Genomic DNA, 15,533 nt, shown 5'->3' on the forward strand with positions numbered 1-15,533 from the left:
ATATTTAATTCTGTCTGGATTCCCCCTATACTGACGTCTTTGGTTTAATCCGGCTGTATTTCAAGTGTCTGGCCACTCTAAGGCGTTTTGATAAGTGACTGTTCTTGCTTGTCGTCGTTCATCTCAACTTGTTGTAGAGTCATCCACTGCAAGGTAAGTCCCTCAAATATTTCACATTATGAAATGTAATGTTTAGGCCTAAATGTTCAACTTTATGAGTTTGGCTAGGTTTGGTGACAAGTTTAGCCCCAGTTCTCTTAAAATGTTTGTTTGGCGTAAGACATTATTTACATAAGTACATTTTTGACAAATATATATTAACATTGGCTAAAGTAACGACGTGGATAGCTGTGATTGCCATTGCCAAGCTGGTTCTGCCCACCGTGCGGTGAGTTACAGGTGCGCCGTCCTCGCATCGGTTGGCCGGTTTTGGAGATGCCAACCGCCATGGGCTACTGTACGGTGTAGCCGCTAACTATGTATCATTTAAACAAGCTTCATAAACATTATTTGAGACATGATAGTGCCCACAGTCCTCCAAAGACATAATAGCCTACTGGAGAACGAGACTGGCATATTTGGGTATATTTGGAATTCGATAGTCTAATAACACGCAGCTCTCTCTGCACGTGCACAGATTATCAATGATCCAAGAATAACGATCGAGGTGACCGCTCAGCACCCTCCCAGCACCCTCTGCCGCTGAACTCTCTGGAGGGCATTAAAGAGGCTATAGGAGAGGATCTTCATTTCAGCCAGTTTGCTACAGCAGGAAAATAATCCTGCAGCAACGGGAAATGGGAATTATTATGTGGATTATGATTAATGAACATTTATGTAGTTGATACATGTTTCTTAAAGGAAAATCAAGTCTTAAACTATATATATAACGTTAGTATTTCGAGTCACTAAAATATCACCCATAATATTTTTGGGGATAGAAATGCGATTTTGTTTTGTTGCAAAATAAAACAAATTATTATGGCTAACTACAAGGAAATTTGAAAAGACAGTTCATGAGCTCGCCTTGACTAAGGCTTCTCAAAAAGCTTTATGTCAAGAAACTTAAATGCAGTGTTGCAGTAAAATCATCTAAAGCAAATTTGGTGATGGACAAAGAAAATGAGGCATTAATGATTTCAACATTTTTAATATTTATACATCTCTTGTGATGCGGTTCTGAGCAGCACTGATGGATGTGTTGACATGACAACTGCATCATAGTTTTGAGCGACCTTTCCCCGCCTTTTGTTCCATGCTGCCTGAAGACCTAGATAGCCTGTAACTTGTTAATACCAGATACAGATAAAAGTGGAGATATAAGTACAGTATCTTTGTCATAGATGAATAGTGTAAACTTTCTATTATAATTGCTGACAACCTACAGTCAAATTATGGCACCAGTAGAGTAGCAATGTATTTAAATAAATCACACCCCTCTGGAAACACGCATTCTCCGTTATTGGTTACAAGGCTGTACATATTTAAATTAGGTAAGAGAATATCATGTTTCTATTGGTGTATTAAAATGAGAGTTGGGGTGACGTCACCCCATCTCCTTAATAATTCCACCTCCTGAATACAAGTGTTTGACATGGGGTAGGGGACCAGTAACTTTATGATTAAACTTTATCAATGTAGAAGCAATAGTAATTTTTCATACTTTGGTCATCACACTTTCCTCTGGTTTCATCCAAATATCATAAAATCATGTTTTCCATGAAATGTGGACTGTTCATGGCCTTTAAATTTCAATGTGGAAATTCTACATTTTACACAAGTTTTACATTTCCTGCGTTGCAGGAAAGTTTTCCTGCAACAAGGTGATCAAATTAAGATCCTACATCTGTATTGTTGTCCACTATCATGAGGCTGATGGCCAGATAGGACGCGGGCACTCATTCATGGAAGTGAAGTCTCTTTCGCTCACACAAAAAGAGGTGCGTTCTTTTATACTGTAGTCTTGAAACGTAAAACTAGTCGCATTTTGTTGTCACCCTCTCGTACAAGCACACCCTTTCTGTAATTCTTATCAGACAGACTGAGCTCCACCGAGGCTGTTGAGTCTCCTCGTCACCATTCTCTGGCCACTGTTGCCTGCTTCCAGGAATTGTATTTATTTTGGGCATTGAATGTCAGTTGGATAGACCTACAAAGCCTGTGTTTGTGCGTCCGTGCCTGTTGGTGACAGGCAGCCTGCTGGGTGTGTGTTGGTGGCGGGGGAAGGGGTCTGTGTAACATGGCACTGGTATGTGACAATGCACATGGCTTGACATGTGAAATCATAAGGGGAGTTGTTGTTGAGAATACTGGTTGTGACTGACCATATAAAGCTGTGGTTATGAAACTGGTCAGATGTTACAAGTGCAGCCTTCCACATCAAATTGGTTCTGTCATGGAGTCTATGGAGTACAGAGGAAGAGTCTCTTGTGACCGACCATTACGCTGAGATTTGGCTCTAGGTGCCTAAATGAACAGAGGAGTAATATTGTGAAAAGGGGGTTGATTTTTGTCTATTTTCTTGTGATCAGACAGTGTAATAGGCCTTTTCACAGGCAACCTGTTTGTGAAAAGGAACATTATTCAGATTGATTGTCTCATCACAGAAATGTCAGATTTTCTTCTCCTTTTCACAATTTTACCTCGGAGGTGACACGTAACTCCATCTCCTCCTTAGCAGAGGTCTGTGTGGAGGTTAACATCAGGTGAGTCCTGTTGACAACATCTTCTACACTGATAATTGCTGTGGGATCACTACCACCATCCCCCAGGGCCTTAGCCCAGCTCACTGTGCTCTCCCCGGGGGCAAAAAGACTAAAACTGTGGGCATTGTCAGGTGTTCTTTAGAGGTCTTAGAGGTACAGAGTACACAGTGTGCACAGAGCTATAGGGAGACAAGAGGCTCACTCTAACCTAACTAACCCTAACCACCAAATATGATTGCACCTGCAGCTAAAATAATGCTTTATAGATTATAATAAGCATGTATGAGCCTTTACAATGTCTTAACACTTAAACTGCCAGGCCTTCCTTCCGCCGTTATTACGCCAATGAGAAGCCATTTTGACTGCAACATTCTAACAATCTAAACATTTCATATGCTGTCAAAAAAATGGTACGTGTTTGGAAACCTCATAATTGTCTCTTTCTGATGATACAATATAGAAATCCTATTGGTTAGAGCGTTGGGCCAGTAGCCGAACGGTTGCTGGCCCGAGCTGACACGGTGAAAATCTGCCGTTCTGCCCCTGAACAAGGCAGTTAACCCACACTTCCCCGGTAGGCTGTCATTGTAAATAAGACTTTGTTCTTAACTGACTTGCCTAGTTGAATAACAAAATAAAAAAAGTGACTTTGTAAAAGGATTTGGAAAAGTCACTTTTGCACTCCAGGGGAAAAAAGCCCTCTTAAACGGCTTAATACACAAATTATGTTTGTCATATCAAAATTTTAACAACATACATGTGTTAAATAGATGTAAAAAAAAAAGTCAAGGACGGAGGGTGGCATGAATTGTCAAATGTGACCGACCGCCTTGATTTCGGTGTTATGTAGCAAAATTTGAAATTGTGTTTTTTACATTGGATAAAAGTAGAGTCTCAGGGCTACAAAATCATACATCATACACTGCATTTGAGGAACAATGGGAAAGTAATTCTGCTTTGAAAGTTGATCAACTTGTAACCTCACTTTTGAGAAAATGGCCTTTGTATGTGTTGGTGCCTACTGGAGATCCTTTGTCTACACCCATCATCATTCACACCCTCTTAAGCTTCAGCCCCACCCATCATTTTAACCTCTATGGGCTAGGTGGGACGTGACCGTCCCACTCTATTCAACAGCCAGTGGAAGAGCGTGGCGCGAAATACAAAACATCAAAAATGCAATAATTTCCATTTTTCAAACATAGGACTATTTTACACCATTTTAAAGATAAGACTCTCGTTAACCTGTTATGGCTAGGGGGCAGTATTTTCACGGCCGGATAAAAAACGTACCCGATTTAATCTGATTATTACTCCTGCCCAGAAACTAGAATATGCATATAATTATTAACTTTGGATAGAAAACACTCCAAAGTTTCTAAAACTGTTTGAATGGTGTCTGTGAGTATAACAGAACTCATTTGGCAGGCCAAAACCTGAGAAGATTCCTTACAGGAAGTGCCCTGTCTGACCATTTCTTGCCCTTCTTGATTATCTCTATCCAATACAGGGCATCTCTGCTGTTACGTGACACTTCCTACGGCTCCCATGGGCTCTCAGAAGGCGGCAAAAAGCTGAATCGTGGCTTTGCAGGCTCTGGCTGGAAAAAAAGTAGCGCATTTGGATAGTGGCCGGTCACAGTACTATGAAACTCAGGCTCGTGCACGAGGGGATCCCATGCTTTTATTTTCTCTCTTTGTACGTATACACGTTTCCCGGTCGGAATATTATCGCTTTTTTACGCGAAAAATTGCATAAAAATTGATTTTAAACAGCGGTTGACATGCTTCGAAGTACGGTAATGGAATATTTAGAATTTGTTTGTCACGAAATGCGTCGTGCTCGTGACCCTTATTTACACTTCGGATAGTGTCTTGAACGCACGAACAAAACGCCGCTATTTGGATATAACAATGGATTATTTTGAACCAAACCAACATTTGTTATTGAAGTAGCAGTCCTGGGAGTGCATTCTGACGAAGAACACCAAAGGTAATCAAACTTTTCTAATAGTAAATCGGAGTTTGGTCAGGGCTAAACTTGGTGGGTGTCTAAATAGCTAGCCGTGATGGCTGGGCTATCTACTCAGAATATTGCAAAATGTGCTTTCACCGAAAAGCTATTTTAAAATCAGACACCTCGATTGCACAAAGGAGTTCTGTATCTATAATTCTTAAAATAATTGTTTTTTTGTGAATGTTTATCGTGAGTAATTTAGTAAATTCACCGGAGGTTTGCGGGGGGTATGCTAGTTCTGAACGTCACATGCTAATGTAAAAAGCTGGTTTTTGATATAAATATGAACTTGATTGAACAAAACATGCATGTATTGTATAACATAATGTCCTAAGATTTTCGAGTATATCAACCCAGACAGGAAGACCACGTCAGTGACTCAACCCACTCAAGTGACGCACCCCTCCCATGGACAGCATGGAAGAACACCAGTAAGCCAGTGACTCAGCCCCTGTAATAGGGTTAGAGGCAGAGAATCCCAGTGGAGAGGGGGGAACCGGCAAGGCAGAGACAGCAAGGGCGGTTCGTTGCTCCAGCCTTTCCGTTCACCTTCACACTCCTGGGCCAGACTATACTTAATCATAGGACCTACTGAAGAGAAGTCTTCAGTAAAGACTTAAAGGTTGAGACTGAGTCTGCGTCTCTCACATGGGTAGGCAGACCATTCCATAAAAATTGAGCTCTGTAGGAGAAAGCCCTACCTCTAGCCGTTTGCTTAGAAATTCTAGGGACAATTAGGAGGCCTGCGTCTTGTGACCGTAGCGTACGTGTAGGTATGTACGGCAGGACCAAATCGGAAAGATGGGTAGGAGCAAGCCCATGTAATGCTTTGTAGGTTAGCAGTCCCTTTGTCCCCAGGCAGTCCACTCATTGACTGAGCTCCTTTTTTCTGCCCGGTTACAGGAGACGGATGAGAACTTTCTGAAGGCTTTTGACAGCCAATTTGAAGCCTTAGGAAGTGCAACGTGACCCCACAGACACTGTAGTTTCGATAGGGATTAGAAAGAACTACAATTCTCAGATCTCCCACTTCCTGGTTGAATTTTTCGCAGGTTTTTGCCTGCCATATGAGTTCTGTTATACTCAGACACCATTCAAACAGTTTTAAAAACGTCTGTGTTTTCTATCCAAATCTACTAATAATATGCATATTCTAGTTTCTGGGCCAGAGTAGTAACCAGTTTAATTTGGGTACGTTTTTCATCCGGCCGTGAAAATACTGCCCCCTATAGCGAGAGGTTAATTTAAAATGCATTTCAGGTGACTACCTCATGAAGCTGGTTGCCAAGTGAGGTAGAATGCCAAGTGTGCAAAGCTGTCATCAAGGCAAAGGATTTCTACTTTGAAGAATCTTAAATATAAAATATATTTTGATTTGTTTAACTTTTTTTGGTTACTTCATGATTGCATGTAGTAACCATGTTATTTCATAGTTTTTGTCTTCACTATTATTCTACAATGTAGAAAATAGTAAAATTAAAAACCTTTGCATGCGGTGTGTCCAAACTTTTGACTGGTGTATAGTACAGGGTTGACAGACAGGACAAGTCTCAGGCAGTCAGAGCATTAAGTGAATTCTTTCTCTACCTCCCTGGCACTGCTAAGAGGGACTCACAGCTGGTAAGCATAGAGTTTTCAACTGACATCGAAAGATTTGCTGAAGGTTTGAGATTTACTGAAGCGTAACTATTTCAATTGTTTGCTAACTATTAGTAAACTGTCACAGTACATTTTGGGCACATTAACACAGGTATAAATAATTTTACCATAGGAAATGTATTTATTAAGATCTAGCCTAGAAATTATGTTGCAGACCTTTAAATATGGTATGTTGACAGAAACCAAGACGTTCTGTCATTAAACGGAATGGTTGTTGACCATGTTGTATATGGTCTACTCATTTCCGATTTCTGTATTTGTTTTCCTCAGGACTTTTATGAATACCGGTAAGCAACAGAAGCCAGTGCTAACAGGCCAGCGGTTCAAGACCAGGAAAAGGGGTGAGTTGTGTTACGACATCTGTCTACGTGCGATGTCAATGCCTAATGTTCACCACGTACAATATGTTGGCAAGACAACAGACAGTGTTAAGTTGCAATACCAGATAATTGAACCTGTTTCTTAAATCAACTGACTCTTTGAGACTGTGTAAAATGTCTTGATTATCTTTTGAAGTCTCACCGACAACCAAATTGTCAATGCACACTTGTAGCTCATATTTCTCCTAAGATCTGCTTCTTGGTAAGGGACCAGCAAAGGGACAGCAGTGTTCTCCTCTACGTTCCTCCTCTTCTCCTGTCTTCTGTCCTCTTCTCTCTCCTCTCCACACATAAACACAGACTATAAACACTCTTCACTTCTAGGGTTCTGTTTCATCTCTCTGTTGTGGCTTGACATTCCCTCTTACACAACACCTACTGCAATCCAGCCTGGCCCCAGACTGGCTCCCAGTCATTAAGATGTTGAAGTTTCTAGAATGTCACAGCATCGTTGTGTGACCATGTCACACCTAGTCTCAGCGTGAGTGGAGCATGTCACTGTCACTGACAGCAGTGACAGGGCAGAGCTGAACTAGCCTGGTCCCAGATCTGTCTGTGGTGTCTTGGCAACTTCCAGACATGACATCACAAACAGATCTAGGACCAGGCTATAGCTGAACTTCCTCCCAGTACAGTGGGTGTTGTTATGAACATTACTCACAGAACAGAAGGACATGTACTGTTGTAGGAACATTTCGTTCATACTCCATGAGGCCCCTTGTTGATTCTCTTGATCCGTGTGTTGATAGCCAGAGAGCTTTTAATGAAGAGGACATCGTTTGGACGATGTGTTCTTTGTGAAAAACAGAGGCTTAAATCAGGGAGGCTAACCCTCCCCCAGGCCAAGTAGCAGCTCGTGTCCCATCAGGGCAGTGTCCCTTGCCTCATCACACCTTGACTGGGGAACTGAAGACCTGTCTGTGACGCTTCCAAATGTACCACTGTAGCTATACAATATGTATTGACTTTTAGCCCGAGAGATCATTAACTAGCATGCATACGGCAGCGTTTCCCAACTGGCGGCCCGCGGGCCATTTTATTTGGACCCCAAGCTTTCTGAGCAAAAATAAATGAAGCAAGCATTTATTTTTTCTTTTTATTGTTGGACATAAGACTGTAACAACATCAGCAAATCCGCTCCAAGTTATTTACATTTTGGAAATTTGTTCCAAAGTATTCCCACGCATAATAGAGAGATCGTATTCAAATGTAAACAAGGTTTGACATGATGTAGTCAAATATTATATCTGTTTGGGCTTCTTGCGGTCAATTTTCAATCTACAAATGATTTGTAATTATGTTCTGTCCCCCGACCATCAGCTATAAAAATAAATAAAAAATTAAATCAGCCCGCGGCTGAAATCTAGTTGAGGGTCCCTGACATACGGTATATATTATGCATGGTTTACCAGACCTTATTTTCTGATGTTATCTGTGTACCTACAGTACAACACTGTCCTCCTCTGCCTTGTCCCTCCCCACCCAGATGAAAAGGAGAAGTTTGAGCCCACAGTTTTCAGAGACACAATCGTTCTGGGCCTCAATGAAGCAGGAGGAGACCTCGATGCTGTAGCTAAGTTCCTGGACGTTACCGGTTCCCGACTCGACTACCGTCGCTATGCCGACACCCTCTTCGACATCCTCATCGCAGGGAGCATGCTCGGTGAGTGGAGGAGTGTAGTGAATTTAGCAGGCAGTGCAACCGGGACTCAAACCCAGGTCCAAGGACTGTCAGTCCATCTTCTTAGCCATTAAGAGGTCTGCACCGCTTGATGTCGCTAGGTGTTATATTAAGGTAGCTACAGGTATGGTTATCTGCACGGTGTCAGCTCAGTGGTGGAACATCGTGGTCCTTTTGTATCAGTACTGTGCACGGTGTTACTGTCTCCCAGCGTCCTTCCATGAACCAGCTGATCGCAGTAACCAGGCTGTCCATTCAGGCAAGGACAAACTTACAAACAGATCACAGCTGGCTTTGTCAGATTATCAGGGTCATTTCCCATTATCAAAGACATCCGGGAGAGACTGTTCTTCAGTAGACTGCAGAAGGCAGGCACCTGCATGAATCCTACTGGGTACCATATCGCTGGATTAGAAAGGAGAACGTTTGTTAGAACATAAGGCAGGAAAGGAGAAATTGTACACTCACTGTACTAGGCTTTAGAAACGTAATTCATGTCCAAATACACACTCTCTTTCTTGCACGCACACATTCACACACGCTCATTCACTTCCTGACATGTTTAATCTGTGTAGAATTAGTTGCTGTCTGTCTCTGTCCAGCTCATACACACGTGCACACACACGCATGCAAACACACGCAGGACTCTCTGCCAGGCCTGTGTCAGTCTCTGCATGTCAATCCCCATTAGCGATAACCGGTTTACCCTGGTCCTATAGTCCTATAATAAGACCCTGGCAGGGGAGAGGCCGAGCAGCACAGAGGGAGACCAGGGATACAGATGTAGGATCTTAATTTGACTTATTTTGTAACAGCTAAATAATCCTGCAGCAACAGGATTTGACCGTTTTTTGCTTGATCGGTAATGTTGCTTGATCGGTTGTAAGGTTATTAGCTGGCCAAAAGAAGCTACAAGAAAAGTGGAACACTGTTAATATGACCATGTGTTAGTGTGAGTTTTCAATGAATGAATCATAAAGCTCATCTGCATTTCCTGCGACGTAGAAAAATTTTCAGCAACAAAGGAGTGAGCAGATTAAGATCCTACAGCTGTACCTGGTAATCCACCAAAATAAACCATCCTCTCAGGGAACCAGATTAGCCTTTAGTTTAGCATGGAGGCTCAGCTCCTGGTTCACACTTCACACACATGCACTCATGAAGGCAACGCATGCAGGAAGTTCAGACGCACACAAAACAGTTTATAGTTTGATTGTATTGTTAATCCACAACAGTCCTTAAAAATGGATTCAAAGTCAACAACGATTGTTAAAGCATTAGATACATGTTGCAGTTTGGACTCTAAGCCCTCAGATACTGTATCCTCAAACAAGAACGGATTAAAACACTGGACCAGGCTGCATCAAGACCCATCCATTTTACAACTAGATGACAGACATGTTATACATACATGTTGTTTTAGTCAGATTTATCAGACGGTCTTATCCAGAGCGATTTACAATCAGTGTATTCAACTAAACTAGGTAAAAACCACCTTACACAATCATTACAAGTAAAAGCTAGCTGTTAAGACCAGAGATGGGAAAGGCCCATGTAAACATGATTTAACCTTTAACCCTGGTGACTTGTCTGTCTCAGCTCCCGGTGGTACGCGTATTGATGAGGGGGACAAGGCAAAGGTGACAGAACATTGTGTGTTTACCACCGAGGAGAACCATGCCAACCTCCGCCGCTATGCTCAGGTTGGTACAGACACACAGACGGACGGACACACATACTCTCTCTGTCTCACCATTGACTTTGTCACATCCTCAAACGTTAGCCAACATTTCCTACCAAGGCCTGGGGGTGGAGGGGATTTTGGGCTTGAGACACCTGCAGTAAAGTGGTATTAGACCTGCTAATACCCACCAAACCCCCGGGAGTAACCAGTTTGTCAACGCTCCACGATGACATCCTTTTAATATAATCCTCCTTGATTAAACTCACTTACTCCTGCACCATCTGCTTGTCTGTCTTTCTTTTGCTCGCTCGCCGACCGACGTCTCGCTCGCTCTGGTATTTCACCCAGTAGATATGGGAGTTTATCAAAATTGGGCTTGTTTTGGAATTCTTTGTGGATCTGTGTAATCTGAGGGAAATATGTGTCTCTATGGTCATACATTTGGCAGGAGGTTAGGAAGTGCAGATCAGTTTCCACCTCATTTTGTGGGCAGTGTGCACATAGCCTGTCTTCTCTTGAGAGCCAGGTCTGCCTACGGTGGCCTTTCTCAATAGCAAGGCTATGCTCACGGAGTCTGTACATAGTCAATGTTTTCCTTAAGTTTGGGTCAGTCACAGTGGTCAGGTATTCTGCCACTGTGTACTCTCTGTTTAGGGCCAAGTAGCATTCTAGTTTGCTCTTTTTGTTAATTACTTGACACATTGGAAATAATCATTTTTGTTTTCTCATGATTTGGTTGGGTCTAATTGTGTTGCTCTGTCTCTCTGTCTCTCTGTCTCTCTGTCTCTCTGTCTCTCTGTCTCTCTGTCTCTCTGTCTCTCTGTCTCTCTGTCTCTCTGTCTCTCTGTCTCTCTGTCTCTCTGTCTCTCTGTCTCTCTGTCTCTCTGTCTGTGACTGAATCTCATGTCCCTCTGTCTCTCTGTCTCTCTCTCAGCCCTCTGTCTGTGACTGAATCTCATGTCCCTCTGTCTTTTTCTCTAGGTTTTTAACAAGCTTATCAGGAGGTACAAGTACCTGCAGAATGCCTTTGAGGAGGAAATCAAAAAGGTAAACTATTCATAGGGACTTAACATGAGAGTATTTCCTAACAGATCTACTTCAGTTTTTCATTCTCCTAAGTACTTGCGGTGATGTCATATCTTAAGGTGTTTAGACATTTTGTATCCTATTGTCTTTAGTTTACATAATTGTCTTGATTGATTAATTGATTTTATCATGTGTAGCTTTTGCTGTTCCTGAAGGCATTCAGTGAATCAGAGCAAACCAAACTGGCTATGTTGACTGGTATCCTATTGGCTAATGGCACTCTGCCCCCGCCCATACTCACCAGCCTCTTCAGTGATAATGTTGTGAAGGAAGGTGAGTGTGTGTGTAGGGGGGGGGTTGATTTCTTGAGGCATATATTTATAGCTATGGTTTTCTTCCAAGTTGTTCTCTTATTCTTGGTATCTTGCAGGTATCTCTGCGTCCTTTGCGGTGAAAATGTTCAAAGCATGGATATCTGAGAAAGATGCCAATGCAGTCACCTCAGCCCTGAGGAAGGCTAACCTGGATAAGAAACTCCTGGTAAGAAACCCTTTAGGCAGTTAGCCTAGAGCAGTCATTTCCAACCTGATGTATAAAAAAAAATCGGAGACTTTGCGAATGGTGGTCCTCAAGCATTTGACAGGGATTTGGTAGTCCCCAAAATGGAAAAGGTTGGGAACCACTGGCCTAGAGGTCAGAGAGCGTCTTTTATTGTGCTCCTATTCTATTTCAGCCACAAGAGCGAGCTGTTGAGTCAATTTTTAGGGTTGAAGGTCAATGGAAGTTGTTTGAGCCTAGACTTGTTGTTTCTCTAGGAGCTGTTTCCTGCCAGCAAGCAGAACGTGGAGCATTTCTCCAAGTACTTCAATGAGGTGGGGCTGAAGGAGCTGTCAGACTTCATGCGTGTGCAGCAGTCTCAGGGAACACGCAAGGAGCTGCAGAAAGAACTGCAGGAGCGCCTCTCTCAGGACTGCCCCATACGAGAGGTACAGTACCACATGCCAAGTCCTGCCGTTGTACTCTTGAACAAGCACCAATATAGCTGCATTGTGCCCTACCCTGTGTTTCCAACCCCTCATTGGAGTGTGTTTACCTCTGGGTTGGGTTATATAAGCAAAAATAATACATTCCGTTCTCCACAAGATAATGGACAGTAAAGAGTTATTATTCTGTGGTTCTAGATGGTGGTGTATGTGAAGGAGGAGATGAAGAGGAGTGCTCTCCAGGAGCAAGCTGTGATTGGTCTGCTGTGGAACATTCTCATGAATGCTGTGGAGTGGAACAAGAAGGAGGAGTTGGTCACAGAGCAAGCCCTCAAACACCTTAAAGTATGTTATCATAACATCAACCATTAATAACGTAAATCACTCCTATCCTAACTACTCTATAACAACATGAGAGCTGGTCACTGGAGGCTCTCAAACACCTCGAACACTAACATCAACCATGAATGAATGACTTTGTTTATGGGGTGTGTATCCTCTCCCCTCCAGCACTATGCCCCCCTGCTAGCAGCGTTCAGCACCCAGGGCCAGTCAGAGCTGGTGCTGCTACTGAGGATCCAGGAGTACTGCTATGACAATATCCACTTCATGAAGTCCTTCTCCAAGATAGTGGTGCTCTTCTACAAAGGCCAGTGTTATCTTATACAGGACACTGTTTCACACACTTTCTCTGTAGGAAAAGAAAGGAAGGGTCTCTTTCATTTGGCTTAGTAGTCAGGTTGCAGTCAATTCCATTTCAATTTAGGAAGTAAACTGAAATTTCAATATCACAGAGTGCATTTGGATTTTGTTACGTTACACCCTTATTCTGAAATGGATTTTGTTCAATCTACACAGAATACCCCATAATGACAAAGTGAACACAGGTTTTTAGAGATTTTTGCAAATGTAGAATAAAAATTAAAAAAATGTATTTACATAAGTATTCAGACCCTTTGCTATGAGACTCGAAATTGAGTTCAGGTGCATCCTGTTTCCATTAATCATCCTTGAAATGTTTCTACAACTTGATTAGAGTCCACCTGTGGTAGATTCAATTGATTGGATGTGATTTGGAAAGGCACACACCTGTCTATATAAGCAAAAACCGAGCCATGAGGTCGAAAGAATTGTCCGTAGAGCTCCGAGACATGCGTGTCGGCACAATTCTGGGGATGGGTACCAAAACATTTCTGCGGCTTTGAAGGCCCCCAAGAATACAGTGGCCTCCATTCTTTAATGGAAGAAGTTTGGAACCATCAATACTCTTCCTAGAGCTGGCCAAACTGAGCAATCGGGGGAGAAGGGCCTTGGTCAGGGAGGTGACCAAGAACCCAATGGTCACTCTGGCAGAGCTGTGGAGATGGTTGTCCTTCTGGAGGATTCCCCCATCTCTGCGGCACTCCACCAATCAGGCCTTTATGATTGAGTGGCCAGGCGGAAGCAACCCTCAAAAGGCACATGACAGCCCGCTTGGAGTTTGAAACAAGATTCTCTGGTCTGATGAAACCAACATTGAACTCTTTGGCCTGAATGCCAAGTGTCTGGAGGAAACCTGGAACCATCCCTACGGTGAAGCGTGGTGGTGGCGGCATCATGCTGTGGGGATGTTTTTCAGTGGCAGGGACTGGGAAACTAGTTAGGATCGGCAAAGTACAGAGATCCTTGATGAAAACCTGCTTCAGAGCGCTCAGGACCTCAGACTGGGGCGAAGGTTCACCTTCCAACAGGACAACGACCCTAAGCACACAGCCAAGACAATGCAGGAGGGGCTTTGGGACAAGTCTCTGAATGTCCTTGAGTGGCCCAGCCAGAGTCCGGACTTGAACCCAATCTAACATCTCTGGAGAGACCTGAAAATAGCTGTGCAGCAACGCTCCCCATCCAACCTGACAGCGCTTGAGAGGATCTGCAGAGAAGAATAGGAGAAACGCCCCAAATATAGGTGTGCCAAGATTGTAGCATCATACCCAAGAAGACTCGAGGCTGTAATGGCTACCAAAAGTGCTTCAACAAAGTACTGAGTAAAGGGTCTGAATACTTATGTAAATGTGATATTTCTTTTTTTTTTATGCACTAACTTCTCCTTGTGGCGCTATGCTAATTGTTCCTGTTCTCTCCTCTCCACCCAGCTGACGTTTTGAGTGAGGAGGCCATTCTGAGGTGGTACAAAGACACTCACACCACCAAAGGGAAAGGTGTCTTTGTCGAGCAGATGAAGAAGTTTGTTGAGTGGCTGCAAAATGCAGAAGAAGGTAAATTTAGGTACATTTAAATACAGGTTAAAGGTTACATAGTTACAGGTAACCTAATCAATTACTGAATAGAAAACCATAGAAAACCAGAAAATGATTGTTGAATCAATGAAACTGGACTATTAACATTCTCTAGACTTCCTGTTGTGCTGTAATGTGCTCTTAGCTGTAATTCCTGTTTTCACCACTAAGAGGAGCTGTTTAGTTATATCTCTTGTTTATTTTCCCCTGTAGAGTCTGAGTCTGAGGGAGAGGAGGACTAGAAGACCGACCCAGCAAGGAGTTTCTCTAACTCTGTAGTCTGCTGCATCCTGTGGCCTGTATGTCAGTCAGTCCCCATGTTGCATAGTACGTGTTTCAGGTTGTCTTTAAAGCATTCATGCTACCTATTTAGAAGATTTGCTAGGCTTTATCATATTAGTGGTGTTCCTGAGCCATTCAAGATAAGGCATTGTGAGAAGTATGAGACCGTGTGCAACATGACTGCAGTAAAGATGACCTGGAACACGCCTACTCATAATGTCCGACTGACCAGGGGTCAGACTCCTCAACCTCCTGCTCCAGGCAATCAAAGCACAACCCCCAGCAATAAACCCCTGGACCCCCCGACTCAACTTCACGAGGACAGGAGACTAGATTGCCCAATCTCTGATATTTTGAATTAAAGATTGGGCCTTTAATACAGGTTGAACACATCAGTCAGAGCAGACTCCCTTCACTAACGTTGTTCAGGCATAGAGAGGAAGTCCAGACCTCAATCTGCAGTAGATTGTCATACTTGTTTTATGGATACTCAAATTTGTATGTAACTTGGCAATGCTTTTATCTTTTTATTAATAAAGTGTTTTTATATGTATTTCCTTGTTTTGTTTCTGTATTGTGTTCTTAAATCAGTAGGTTAGTAAATAAGGGTTCTGTCCATGTGTCTGATGGTTAAAACCAACTTCCTTGGCATCTAACTGATTAGTTAGGTACTCAGAGCTGAATGAGAAAGTGGGTGACTGTGAATGCTATTATTGGGAGGAGATGAGAGGTGAAGTTCACTCGGTCATTGTGTAACTTAACCTTCATGCACCTGCTTCTGCACCTGAACAGGCCAGGTGAAGGAATGCCATTGACACTATTGTGACCTCTGTCCATTCCC

General features: G+C 42.9%; 1 protein-coding gene across 6 annotated transcripts; it reads left to right on the forward strand.

The window, feature by feature from the left end:
* Positions 1-58: 58 nt before the first annotated feature.
* On the forward strand, positions 59-15,245 carry LOC106588711 (basic leucine zipper and W2 domain-containing protein 2). Of its 6 annotated transcripts, none has more exons than XM_014177988.1 (12): positions 59-153; positions 6,651-6,721; positions 8,247-8,423; positions 10,041-10,144; positions 11,107-11,172; positions 11,349-11,484; positions 11,582-11,691; positions 11,967-12,137; positions 12,333-12,479; positions 12,645-12,783; positions 14,267-14,389; positions 14,624-15,245. In XM_014177988.1, exons 2-12 carry the CDS (start codon positions 6,658-6,660, stop codon positions 14,650-14,652), a joined length of 1,266 nt encoding a protein of 421 aa, XP_014033463.1. In that variant the 5' UTR covers positions 59-153; positions 6,651-6,657; the 3' UTR covers positions 14,653-15,245. The 6 variants fall into 6 exon arrangements, with proteins under 6 accessions (XP_014033463.1, XP_045565753.1, XP_045565752.1 ...); XM_045709796.1 differs by lacking the exon at positions 59-153 and adding an exon at positions 1,919-1,940; XM_045709795.1 differs by lacking the exon at positions 59-153 and adding an exon at positions 6,327-6,341.
* Positions 15,246-15,533: the final 288 nt, after the last annotated feature.

This window comes from Salmo salar, chromosome ssa27 (assembly GCF_905237065.1).
Source record: "Salmo salar chromosome ssa27, Ssal_v3.1, whole genome shotgun sequence".
NCBI lineage: Eukaryota > Metazoa > Chordata > Actinopteri > Salmoniformes > Salmonidae > Salmo > Salmo salar.

What these genes read in the sequence shown, in the direction of transcription:
- LOC106588711 (XM_014177988.1), top strand. Translation starts at nt 6,658, where the DNA reads ATGAATACCGGTAAGCAACAGAAGCCAGTGCTAACAGGCCAGCGGTTC. An exon ending in AGGACTGCCCCATACGAGAG is followed by an intron (nt 12,138 to 12,332) that starts GTACAGTACCAC and finishes CTGTGGTTCTAG; the next exon opens with ATGGTGGTGTATGTGAAGGA. An exon ending in GCTGCAAAATGCAGAAGAAG is followed by an intron (nt 14,390 to 14,623) that starts GTAAATTTAGGT and finishes TTTCCCCTGTAG; the next exon opens with AGTCTGAGTCTGAGGGAGAG.